The sequence below is a fragment of the Xylocopa sonorina genome, chromosome 9 (assembly GCF_050948175.1).
Source record: "Xylocopa sonorina isolate GNS202 chromosome 9, iyXylSono1_principal, whole genome shotgun sequence".
Classification (NCBI taxonomy): domain Eukaryota; kingdom Metazoa; phylum Arthropoda; class Insecta; order Hymenoptera; family Apidae; genus Xylocopa; species Xylocopa sonorina.
In genome coordinates this window covers 9,234,209-9,247,304 of record NC_135201.1, presented here as the reverse complement: position 1 = coordinate 9,247,304, position 13,096 = coordinate 9,234,209, and the positions used below count along the sequence as shown (strand labels likewise).

At 48.3% G+C, this 13,096-nt stretch overlaps 1 protein-coding gene across 1 annotated transcript; it reads right to left on the bottom strand.

Moving 5' to 3' along the window:
* Positions 1-3,333: 3,333 nt before the first annotated feature.
* On the bottom strand, positions 3,334-12,723 carry Cv-2 (crosveinless 2-secreting protein). The gene is made up of 11 exons (XM_076901157.1): positions 12,637-12,723; positions 11,958-12,126; positions 9,511-9,596; positions 8,342-8,441; positions 6,467-6,643; positions 5,992-6,174; positions 5,636-5,895; positions 5,326-5,485; positions 5,060-5,247; positions 4,397-4,794; positions 3,334-4,130 (listed from the first exon to the last, which is right to left on the bottom strand). Exons 1-11 carry the CDS (start codon positions 12,721-12,723, stop codon positions 3,872-3,874), a joined length of 2,067 nt encoding a protein of 688 aa, XP_076757272.1. The 3' UTR covers positions 3,334-3,871.
* Between the last annotated feature and the right edge of the window lie 373 nt (positions 12,724-13,096).

Sequence of the window (13,096 nt, the reverse complement as noted above, 5' to 3'; positions counted from 1 at the left end):
TACAGTACTATCGTAACACAGTCGTTAGAACGTTCCAATTCAATTCCCTTTATACTTGATCACTCTGGTTGTCCAGTAAATAATGGAAATACACGTGTTTCGCGAGTTTCCAAGCAAATCGAGCATATTAATTACGTCTTATTAAGCGTGTTCCAATAAATAAGTAAATATCGTAACGTATCGTAGTTCTCGCCCCCTTATTCAGCGGGTGATCCAATCTTGTTCTTCGATCGGGCGAACTTACGTAGTCTCGTCGGTTCGAGCGCTGTCGTAGAACCCAAGCTCGTGCTCATCGCAACCGACCCGTCTCTTCTCACCTACCGAAGCAAAGTCAAGGTTTATTAATTCTTCTCCACGCGTCCAACTGTATGTGTCGCAATCAGTGTACTCTCGTAATTTCAACGATCCAACCATTTACGTGTGATCAATATTCAAATAGTCCCGCCGTGTTTGATCGTGCGCAGTGTAACTCGACTCTGCTGATGAACCTTGCGGCTCGAAACGCGCTGCGCGCGTGAGCAGCGTCGAACGGAAACGATCGAATAAAATAGCCGCGCGCTAGTTCGCGCGACCAGGTTCGTCTCGCATAGCGTGAACAGGGTAACCGGGTCTCGGAGCGTCCACGTCGCAGATCATAGTCCCGCTCTGGCGAGTTTCATTTAGGTCCTAAACGTTCTGACGCGAGACTACGTAACCCACGCTCGAGATCTATTTTTATACTAAAAAAACGAAGAAAGAAGAAGAGAAAAAAAAAAGAAAACAGAGGAAGCAAACTCTGCAAAGTATCCACCGTAAGCGTGGCGGCGATTCTTCCTTCTCCTACTTCGTCGTCGAGTTGGCGGCACTCTTTTCTCGCCACCCGTACTGTGCGACGCCTTCTCGTAGCGCTCTTTTAGCTTCTACGCGACACTCGAACGCTGTAAAGAAATAAATATGACAAAGGTGATCGTCGAACGATCTTGGGATATGTAGTTATCGATTAGCGGTTCGATTCGGGGGGATAGCGAAGTAACGGAGGCGTTCGAGAGGAACGTAGCGATCGGACGGCCTCGAGTTCGTTCTCGACGTACATCCGTTGCTTTATCGTGGTTACAGATATATATATATATACATATATTATATTGCGAGTCGTTCGATCGCTTCACGTTTGCGTTCCAACGAAAGGCCATGGAGAACTGTCGAACACAATCGACACAGTGATTTTACAACTTTTGTGCTTGATTTCATTCTATTTCGTTTCTTCTTCTGATTATCCCTCTTTCTGCTTCCTTCGTTTAATCCCTTTTTCATCTTCGATCGTTGGTGTGACCATTCTCTCCTCCGTTCCTACATCATTTTTGTCCTTCACGCTCTGTCCACTGTTCTTAGACTTGCATTTTAAAGGTAAGGGGTAGAGAACGGTATTGTTTATGCAGTTTTCGATATATCGAACAGACATACTCGTTAACCTCGATTTCGCAGTAACAGTCTGAACGTGGTTCTCCCTTGACGCTGAAAATCGGATCGACGAATCATTGGGAATCGAATTCACGGTCATCGAGCGATGTCGAGCGAAATGGTGAGGCAATTTCGCGAAATTCGAGATCACTTTTTTGGTCTCTCTCGTTTATCCAGTCGAGCATTGATCGCAGTTTGCGAACCGATCGCCTGTAAAAAAAATGTGGCCGCGTCAAGGTTAAAAGCGGTCCGCGAGTTTGTCTGTTCGCGTGCAAACCGAGCTATTGATCTTAATAATAAACTAAAGAGAAACAAATTAAATGAAAGATACCCGAAATATAGGGAATGTAATCCGCGTAGCTCCGTTCACTCTCGAACCAGTAATTAAGTCTGTTGTTCTCTCGATTACACGTCGCATGACACTATACACACGTTCGCCTCGTATACACATATTTTTAAAATGTTTTTGTGCATTTATAATGTCGTAATAAAAGTTTCGAATCGTGTCATGAGAATGATCATTCAGTGTAATTCTACTCGATAATCGTGGATCGTCGTGTAGACCAGTTAGAATCGTACGCGAGCGCAGGTTTCCGCGTCGCCGTTTAAATTTCGCCGCGCATGCTCAGAGTCGCGCGACGCACGCGCGATGGTGGCGCCCCCCCTCCCCAACCTCTCGACTCTAGCCAGATTCAGTCCGCGAGAAGACGCCACTTGTGTCGCCGCAACAATCGTAGGCAGTGTTAACGTTCAGACGCGGTAAATATCGGATATTTCTGTTCGCGCGACGAGCAGTGCGTTTCGTTAGTTCCTTATAGCTGGTGATTCGTCCGCAGAACAACTTTTTGGACACGGAGGTTATGATATCAGATACTGGATCGTTCGACGATCGCGTAGACGTACGATTCCTCGCATGTTATGTTTCATTGACCAGGTGAGCCGGTGTCGATTTTCTACGAACTGTTTTTAAACCTTGTCACGCGATTGTTCCAGTGTTTTCGTGGTCCAGAGTGAGGCTAGAGTGTAGCGAGGACGTTCTCGAATGTACGATGCTCACTCGACTGTTGCGCGTGGTTCGTTTCGAGCAGGTATTATTTTGTAATTGCAAACGATGTGCTCGATGAAAGATATGAATTTACGCGCGCCATTTCTGATTGAGAGTCACGGGCCGCGGGAAAGGGTAGGCCGTTCGAAATGTACGGAGTCGGATAGCCATCGTCGACAGTGCGAATGCACGTTCGTTTCAAAGGGCAAAGTGACGACGTTCTCTGGCTGGTCTCTCTCTCGAACGATCGCGGCTCTGAGGGTCAAGCGGAATCAGCAGGAATCGAACAGTAAGTACACCTTTTCTCTCATCTTTTCATTTCGGGGAATACTAATAAGAAAAGTATCAGGTTACGAATATAATTCATTTATTTTGTTCGTACTCGTTGCGTTCCAGAATATCTCTACACTATGGTCGATACAAATTAGCTAAGACTTTGGACTATTTCCGGTATATCTGCGACTCCTTTGCGAAACATTTCGATGGTTAGGTCTGGTGGTATACTTGAACGTGTAGTCGCATATATAATATATATGTACGTGTACCCGCGTATGCGTACACACATGTTTATACTCTACACGGGGCTATGTACAATTTTAACACATAACGATAAACTAGAAGGAGGAGAGTTAAACGAGAAGATAGGGGATAGGGAGCGAAGAACGACAAGAGGAAGGATATCGTTGAGGAGTATAGAAAAACATAGATCGACTCGTTCCTCAGCAAGCTGGTCCTTGATATCTATATACAATTGCTGACGTCACGTCGAGGTTCTAGTTGCACAGGTCGTGCACGTTTATGTACATACGCGCAATAGATTGCGTAGAATTCGATAAAACTGAAAGGGAAGGAAAGTTAGAATATTGAAGTCTGTAGGATCGATTTAAATCTACGAATAGAAGAATAACATTATATATATATATATGTGTGTATCAGGGAAAGAGAAGAATCAACGCGCGGTCGAGCGCGTGGACGCAGGGACGTAGACGGTGTGCCGCGAGCCTGCTCATCGGCCGAAATACTGCACGGTGCTCCGGATTCGTCCGAGCCTGAAAAGGATCGCGCAAGGAGGAGAGGATGGCGTCGTGTCGCGCGCGACGAGGGAAGGATAATCGTGGTCGGGGCACGGGCATACGGTGGTGGACGTTTGGTCGCCCGCTCGAATCCTTTCGTTCGGCGGGTGGTGCCAAACGGTGACTAGCTGAGAGTATCGCGGGACTTGGTATTTACCGCGAGAGTTCCGCTTCCATCCGACGAGCGGGGACAAAGATAGAGAGATAGAGAGAGACAGAGAGAGAGAGAGGGAGGGAGAGAGAGAGTGGTCGATCACAATCCTCTCGCTCGTAACTTGAGTCTCGATGCTCGAGAGAAAGGACGAAGAGGAGATGATCAAGAGAAACGAGGGCCCAGTAGCGAGCCAGGCGCGAAGAACTGGTCCCAACCGGTTCGACATCTGGTCGATTTTCGCCAATGCGGCAGCTGAATTCCTAACCTCTTGCACTCGTGCGCGTACGCGGTGAACGACTCGCAGTAGCAGTTCTCGGTCGGGCACTCGCACATGTCTTGCAAACAGGCCTTGTAGTACATCGTTGGATTCACCTTCTTGTGGCACGCGTCGAAGATCTGCGACCTCAGCCTGTTACATAATCTGTACAAACCGACACTGGCGTGATTAGAGTATCGTGACGTAGCCAGCTGGATATTGGCAGATCAGTACGTGTCACGTAATAAAAAACATTGCCATTTCCATCCATAAAAAGCTTATTGTTATTAATATATGTCTCGAAACGAATGAAGTATACTGATTTTTATGTTACTCGTTAACACGTTCTGAAAATCTGCCGATGTCTCCGTGTAAGCTGGTGTACCCATATAATAGCTAGTATGAAATAAGTTTGGAACGCGTCCGTTTACCGATGATCCTTTCGTCCCCTGCAACGCCTCGAACGATCCAAGTTCGGAACTGGCTTCGGCCTGGTGCAGCTTCTCTTGGGCCCCACCAGCCAGGACTGGCCAAACATTTGAGGATCTTGCACTAGTTTACCCTTTCGATTGGTAAAATCGTCCTTCGGGAGGGAGTTGAAGTTCCCGCAGAGACCGCAGAGCCGACCCCTGTACGAAGTAGGCGCCGACACCTCGAGAAAGCTGATCCCATCCCAGAGGACTTTGATTCCGATGTGCGTGCTCACGATTATGCTGTCAGCCGTTCGATTCACTTCGAGCCGGTTCGCCACGCTGTACGGCACCTCCACCTTCTTCCCGTTCACCTTCACTCGCATCTTCTGGCCAAGGTTTACCTTCAAGTCGCCCACCTATCACCACCGGAAAATGGGGTCTTAAATCAATTGAATATTGGTCTTCATTCGTATACTATCTACCAACAGCTTTGTTTATCGTAATGGTAGGAGAATGTGGATTGGAACAAATTAATCCACCATTTACAATACTCCGTTTGACTAACTGTGAGCAGTACTGCATAACGTGCAACGGAATGTTACTCCTACGGCTCGTACAATAAGAATCTTGCTCAACGATGCGTATACAGTTGGGATTTCTATCACCGGCACTGCTGCTCACCTTTATCGCTATAGTTTTCGTCCACGCGGAGAATCTCGTCGATCTGGCATCGTTGGTTACTCGAACGCTAAATGTGTGTCCAGAGCAGTCACTGGCCAATTGGTATTTGCAGGCTCCCTTGAAGCTGAAGAATTTTCCGTCGAACGTGCGATAATGCGGGTCCCCGAATACCGTGCACACGCCGTCGCCTGTGTAAAACGTGAAAGTCTGCACGTGAAGCCGCAGAGTTGACTACGGAAAGGGGCAAATCGAGAGGGCTCCCTTACTTTCGACGCAGCGGGGACAGCACTGGCCCTCCGGATGTTCCAGCCTCGAGTTCGGCGGGCAGGGCAGGTTCAGCTGAGGGCACATGGGCATCGCGCATCGCACTTTGCCTTGCATGCAAGCGCATGCCTTGCAGGAGTCAAGCTTCCAACTTTCGCCATCCTGCCTAGGACAAAAAAGAACCTTTAAATCTTTGAACAAAGCCAAGAATCACTTTTAACTTGTACGTTAAGTTTAAAAATCGTCCAGCAACACCAAAGGACTGCTCCGTTTTCCAGACAAGAGACAAAACAGTGTACAACGAATACTCGCCCCGTAGGTTTTGCCAGCGTAAGTGCAGGAGACCTCGATCTCCTCGACCTCGGGACACTGTGGACAGCAACGGCCTGGGAAAGAGATCTGGTGTTCCGCGGGACAGTCGTGCACCGGGCAGGTCTCGCGTACGCAGGAAACCGCCGAGTTGGAGCAACTGCATCGCGTGCACTGATCCAGATAGAACTGATTCCCGGAGTTGTAGACGCCCGTGCCCAGCATGCACGCGCCCTTCGGCGGTGAAAAGTATCTACCGCTACCTGTTCGTCCAACCAACGCGTGCAAGCGACGTTTAAAAGAGAGGGAACGAATATACTTTTTACGCGACCAGTTTTCTACGTAATAAGCGGCAGTACCTTTGCAGTGGGGACAACATTTCCCGGGGTCGTGGACGATCCTCGAGCTAGGACAATGCAGGACAGGGCACGCTTGTTTAGCGCAGATCAGTCGGCCAGCGTTGCATCTACACGTCACGCAGGGATCCTCGGTCGTTGTCACCGATCTGTCTGCCGTCACCAATTGCCCGTTCACGTGGCATCCTGTCGGACGCGAAATATTCCTCAGTACGATCTTCAGATACTTTTTTAGACATCGCAATCTAGCAATGTTGCAATATTTGTTACGACGTTGAATTTCTCATTTCTATGGTATGATGAAATCAGACTATAGTTATGTGGTACAGTGTAAAAATGTACCGTACCACCGTTGCGTATCAACGACAAGCGTTGAGCCATTACGTGTAATCTATTAATAGAATACAATGCATTTTGATTTGAGATACGCAACAAGTGGATACACACCTCAGGAATGGAAAGATTACGGTTCACTTACCCGCGCACATCGGGCAACACTGACCAGCCGCAGGCGGAATAGGATTCGAGCAGGGCGTGTAGCAATGCAGCCGCGACTCGGTGATCACACCAGCTTTGCAGGTGAAGATTCTGCACGGATCGTTCCCCTCGGTCCATTCCGTTTCCGACCCGTGGTAGACTCCATTTCGCATGCAACCTTACAACGATTGAACAAGGTAAACGTTCGAAACGTGGATAGGAAGATAGAACGAGGAGGCATTCGAATTCGAAGCATCCCCGTCGGCGTGACGAATTATCTAGGGTGGTCTACCATTCGCACGTATCACTGGCGATGGTTTCCTGTCGTTTCAGTAACAATTCCGCGTCCACTGACCATGATGCACATCGATCGATATCGTTTGAGTTAATTTTGGATTTAGTTTACCTTAGTTAATTTCTGCTACGCGTTATTGCCTCCACTTTCGTACGAAAAAGAACTGACTAAGTAATGTGCATTGCACTCGCACTGGAAATTGCTAAAACGCCACTTGAACGTCGAGTCGACGCTTGATGCTTGACCTAATTTTCGCACATGAAATACTTACTAAGTAACATTGTAAATAGCCTCGAAATTGTAACTCACTTTTATTCATTAACATCTCGACGCTCTGTAAGACCCACGGTCTTTCTTCTTAAGTAAGAATCTCATGGAACCCTATATAACCATTACAATAATTGTTGCAATATATTTATCGAAATAAGTTTCAATCTCTCGTATAGAAAAATCAATATTTTTGCTTCTATATACACTATGAGACATAATCTACTTTCTGTACTTTCAAATTAATCGTACTTCCAATTGTAATTAACGATGTACACTAAAGGGTCCGTACAGCCCATAGAGATGGTCGATTTTTTAAAAATTCTATTGATATTCCTGCTCGTACCGACTGCAATGCACATCCACACAATCGAACGAGTATGTCAGTGATACGTGTAAATAGATCTTTATTATTCCAGTGGAAAAGTACCGACTATAGACAGACCGGGAAGCTTGAATTCGAGGATGCTTTCGCGAAATGCATTTCGTTTGAAAAGCGAATTTTGTCGGTCGTTTAGTGGCGCGAACAGGGACGAGCTTGCGTCACGATATAACGTAATTAATAGACGAGAGAAAGAGAGAGAAGGAGAGAGAGAGAGAGAGAGATAACGAGGCCGTAGTCGAGCAAAGCATCTTGTCGACCAACGGCTGCCGGTGTAAACACTCGGCGATGCCGAAGTTCCTCGGGTTTATCGGCGTTTCAACAAACAGAAGCGCCTTTGTGCCCTGGGAACAATGCTCCGCCCCGGACATTCCACTCACTGAAAATTACACATTTCTCTCTCTCTCTCTCTCCCCCTCTCTCTCTCTCTTCTCTCTCTCAGACGCACACATGTGCGTGCATAGAGGATCGCACGAAGTTATGCATAATATTTACATATTTTTATGTATGCATATTGAAAAAGATTCATAAGCAAAACATCGAATAGTATGGAAAATATGGAAAAGAACCACGGCATTGGCTAGCCGAGCAAAGCTCTAATCGTAAATGTAAATCGAGTACTTTGGCACGAAAAATGGTGAAACAATTTTAAAAGTAGGATCGGTCACTTTTTGACCTTTGACGAGCTCTCGTATACCGATTATCCGAGCACATCGAAGAGCCGTTAAATATCCAGCAAGGCGCATAATTTTCAGTTCCCCGTCAAAGTTAACTGTAACGTCACATCGAAATGCAAGAGTACTGTAGACTCGAGGCGTTTCTTTTGTCAGACTTGTTGTGATATGATGACCCCTGCTCCAATATGTAAATGTGTCTCGATAGGAACGATTGGCGTCCGCGGTCCCCGTTTCCCGTTACCCTGCGGCCGTTACCTTTGCACCTATGGCAGCACTCGTCCTCGTGCGGCTCCAGCAACGTGTAGCAACCCTCTATGCTGGGGCACTGCTGTTTCCTGCATTCGACGAAACCGTTCTGCGAAACAGAAGAAAAAAACTATCACGCTCCGCGTATGTATATGCTACGTATGTACGTAATCGCGGTTCGTGGAAGCTGGCAGAGACGATGCGATCCATTTCCCGACGCCCGATTTCGCCTCCAGTCCGCAATACCACGTATATCGTCCGGCTCGCGCGTTAATTATTTCTCTCGCCTCTTATCGCGGTCTATAATTAAACCCTTGAGGTTTATCTGCTGTTCGAATTACGTAAAGCAATTTAACGCGGGTCACGGGTGGTCTCGTGGCGAGCGAACGCGAGAAGGTCGCGGCTCTGAAAAATAACGAAGATTACACAGTCCGTCGAAGGCAGACTGTGTACTTGCTCGCGTTCCACGTAGGGACGAATCGAACCGTGTACGATACAATTCGATTGGAAAAGATACATTGATAATTCTTTATTCAAATAGCCACAGGCACGCGTACTGTACACTCGTGCATCGAACGTTCTATAAGAGATCAGCTTCTGTTCAGCTGGAAGCATCACTGGATCTTTCGGTGCAACCGTGTGTACAACTGATATCGGGGAAAAGTACACACTCGTATCGATCGAAGCGACTATCGGTCAGCTACGAGTATAGATGGTCACGAGAAAATTGTCAGACACCGACGACGTAAGGTAAACTTGAGCTTAAATCGCAAGAAAAAAGGAGGAGAGTAAAAAAGCAGATTGTTTACAGATTGAAATATCGAGCGTCGCGATCGAGTCTCGCAGGTCCGAGCGGTTCGAGAGGAGGCACCCGTCCCGCCAGTGAAATCGAAAGGTACGGATGACGCGATCGTACGTTTCCCATTGACATCGTCGCTCATCTGGCACCGGTCCGCGCGCCACGGCCCAAGAAAACGGAGTCGAATCCCTACCAGCGTCGCCAGGAGTCAACGAACGTAACCCGTCGCCGCGATAAATCGCCGGCTAACGTCGCGTCGCCGCGGGCGTCGTTGCCGGACGCCGTTCGCAACGATTTTTGCGTCCGATAGACCTAGATAAGCGGCTGAATTCCAAACATCAGGCCGCGTCTCGAGGATCCTCGCGCCGCTCCCGCTTACCTTGCACAGGCAATTGAAACACCTGGTGTTCGGGATCTTGTCCACCGTGAAATCTTCCCCCTCTGTGTCGCACGTCTCCCGGCTACCTGCAACCAAGCAGAGGTACGGCCTAATCACAGTGCGAACGGTTGCGTGAAAATAGCGAGGAGCCGCGTCGCGGTTTGCTCAGATATCGGTTACGATCGCCCCATCTTGCTTGTACCCCGCGATCTACGGTGACGGTGCTCGCCCATAGGGATCAGATATTAGGGATCTGAAACTGGACAGGGATCGTGGCGTTTTCGTCTCGTTTAGAGAAATAAGCGATGAAATTGTTTGTAATGCATCGCGTATGCAGCGTTGACCCACCAGGATCAAGCGAGAACACCGCGTACGCGTTAAAGGGAATGTTTGCGCTTCTGTTTCGCTAGACTGTTTCACCTATAAACTGAGACGCAGCAGCGTTCGATGCAGAAGGGGCGCGCGCGTGATCCGATTGAAATTCCAAGTAGCTTCGAAATGAAGCTTGCCATTCCCGCCGCCTTTCTCTCGGACGTACGTATAACGTGTACCTTAAAATTAGAGAATAACAAACCGCGCCCGTTTTGAAGTAACGTTGCGTAGAAACCCGGGGATACACGAGCGAGACGCTACTCGTGTACAGTGGCTCACGTTCCGACAGTTAACTAGGCACGTTGTTGTATAACTCCGCACTCTGTTTGCGCATATTCATCGCGGAAGTTACTAGACCCGGTGAATGCCAATAAAGTTTGCTACTAGGCTGAAAAACGCGAAACTTTCCACCTCGCGACAACGGCGGTGTTCTTCCGTTCGCTCGGTGGAAGGTCGGACGAAAATGGACGATCGTTTAGGATCGGTTGTTCGCCGTTCGGCTACTTACGTGACACAGCTATCGATATCCGGTGGGATCGATCGTGCGCGCATCGAAGGGCAAATATCTACGGGAGGTCGACGGTTCGGCCAACCTTTCCCTAGCCGCGTTGTGTTAGGTCAGCAAAGGCATCGTCGCAACGTCCCTCTCTCGGTTCCCTCGCGCACGTATTCCTGCACACTTCAAGCAGCCTTCCTTTAACACAACCTGCGCCCCCAAAAGCTCCACCGTCGTGTACCTTTCCTCGACAACGCTCTTTGCTACTTAAAAATACACCTCTGCGTCCCGCGCGATCTTTTCCAACGTCCACGTTCGCGGTTTTTCCACGATCTTTGCAGATATGCAGATGCAGATCGTTGGTTAATTTGTCGAAAAGCTCTGTACCTACTTTACTGTAATAAGTGTATTACAATAGTCGATGTAGGTTTGAAGTAAACTAAGTCTCGTTCGATTTTAGAACGAAGTAGCTTTTCGACAAGTTCACCTGATCTTTTGCCCATTTTCTTAAGCGGGTCTCCGCGTTTCTCGCAATCGTCTCGACGCTCCTTTCCCTCCAGTTCTAAGATCGCGATCCCAAGATCCCCTTGGACACCGCGGTTCCGCGAAAAACCCGTGACGAGCCCTTAGAAAGGTACGATTCGCGCGTTGCGTTTTCCCTTCCTCACTTTTTCTTCTTCTGTTCTCTTTTTTGTTTTTGTCAAGTGCGCAGGAATGCGTGCGAGTAAGAACGCAGTGTTGGCGTTCGCGCCGACCGTTTTCCTCATCTACAGTTCTCTTCGTCCCCCTTTTCAACTATTTCGTTCTACTCTACATCGAGTCCCGTTTTGCGGAGGATATTCGCTCGAGAATCGACCTCGATTTTGTCAGACAGTAGACCTGTTCGCGGATCATTGTTGTAAGAAATATTTCTAATGATACTCAGTTTTATCCTCGCGGTTGACACGACGAAAACAAATACTTTCGCCTCAGCGGTGGAAGCAAGCAAGGTCTCAATCATCATGTCAGTGAAATCGAAGAGAAAACAAATCGCGATCTAAAAAACTACCCTTGCGTAACCAGAATTACGATTCCGCTTTCGTAGAAATACTTCGCGCGGTAACAGCGAATGGAACAGGAGGAGAACTTCCACCTCGAGCGAACATCCTCGCTCAGATTCGTTTTCATTTCCTTCTGAACATGCAGGGGCAGGATCACAGTGGTAACAGAGATGAATTTCCTTCTTTTCCTCAGGAATAGAACGTCTCCTCGATCGAGACTCGTCCAAGACGATCAGCCGTCGTACATGGAATTACGTACGCCGATGTGAACGCGAGAAGCTGTCGCGTCTGTTCCCGAATGTTCGTGCCCCGAAGACCTGCTCTCTGCCGAGTCATCGGGACAAGACCGATAATGGGAGACATGCTAAGAATAGTGGCCGTTTAAAACACGTAAATAGAGCGTGACGCGCCTCGTTCGCGCCTCCGTTCGTCTGACTTTCGATCTCGAAATCGGAATCATCGATGGATCCGCACGAGTGCGAGGAGGGTCACGGTGTCGACAGGCGTGTCCAGGGCGCGCGCGCGGTTCAAACACTCACCTACTATGCTTTCCGGCGCGTCGCAACGACAGATCGACGACATGAAAGCCAGAGCCAGAGAGAGGGCTAACGGACTAAGGGATGACAGCGTAACCCTCATCTTCCTCATCGATATGCTTCGTTTGCGCCTGCGTCTTCGTTCTCGCCCCTCGTCGATCACGACGGTTTGCTATAAGGCAAAAAAAAAAAAAAAGAGAAAACACAACGATCAATCCTCAACTTCTGTCTACCATAGAGAGTTCGTACGCTTTTATATACATGAACGTGTTATTTATCCGCGATTAAAGACGCTCCTATCTGTATTCCGTTTCAGCTGGCCTCTGCTAGATGCTGGAAAACAGAGAAACAGACGACGAGGAATGGAAAAAACGCGGCGGCGGTCGCGTTTCGCGCTTGAATTTGGATCAAGGCTGGACAGTAGCGTAATAAACCCCCTGGCGCGAATAAACGGGAAGAGAAGAGTGGAACGATCGTTTCTGCGGCGGCGGAGGGAACTAACGGACGCTTCCTCGGCTGAACCGCAGTCCCATCCGATTATTGTCGTAACCTTCCGTTCGCTGGTATGTTTGCGCTAGTTCTCTCGTATATTTTCACGAGTGACGCGCGCAACCTACGGAATCTTTCTTTGGAAATCCGTAACGGCCGGTTTGCGGTCGTTCCGGGAATCGCGCGCTGTTACGAGCCGCGTCGCATCGTCGTCGTCGTCATCATCGATCGACGCGCGGATCTCGAAACGATCGCTCCTAGACTTGTCGCCCTCTTCCATTCGATCCGCGAATAATCGCGAGGAGCAAACGCGACGAGTTCGAGCGCGCGTTTCACTCGATACGATAAAATTGTATAACGCTGAGACCTGACCTAACAAGTTTTACCGATAGATGGACACGCGCGCGGTTACGGGGAAGTCTTTGGCGGGCCGCAGAGCGTACCTAACCTTTCTGCGATCTTTAAAATTTGCTTGGTGATTTACGATCTTATTTGGAAGGTTTTCTTCTCAAGCGTTTTGTAAGTTTGTAGACTTTGCTGGGTTTTTTATTCCAGATTTAAGGTACGTAATAAAAACGCAAGCATCTAGGCGGCTCTCTAAAATTAACCGTTTGCAGTTCGTCGGCTGTGCGATGGGGGACACGCGTAATTTA

Excerpts from the sequence above, each read along its gene's own strand:
- Cv-2 (XM_076901157.1), bottom strand. The coding sequence starts at position 12,723 with ATGGAAGAGGGCGACAAGTCTAGGAGCGATCGTTTCGAGATCCGCGCG. Across the intron at positions 6,644-8,341 it reads GTGCTGCCATAGGTGCAAAG|GTTGCATGCGAAATGGAGTC; the intron begins GTAACGGCCGCA and ends AATCGTTGTAAG. Across the intron at positions 6,175-6,466 it reads GTGTTGCCCGATGTGCGCGG|GATGCCACGTGAACGGGCAA; the intron begins GTAAGTGAACCG and ends CGCGTCCGACAG.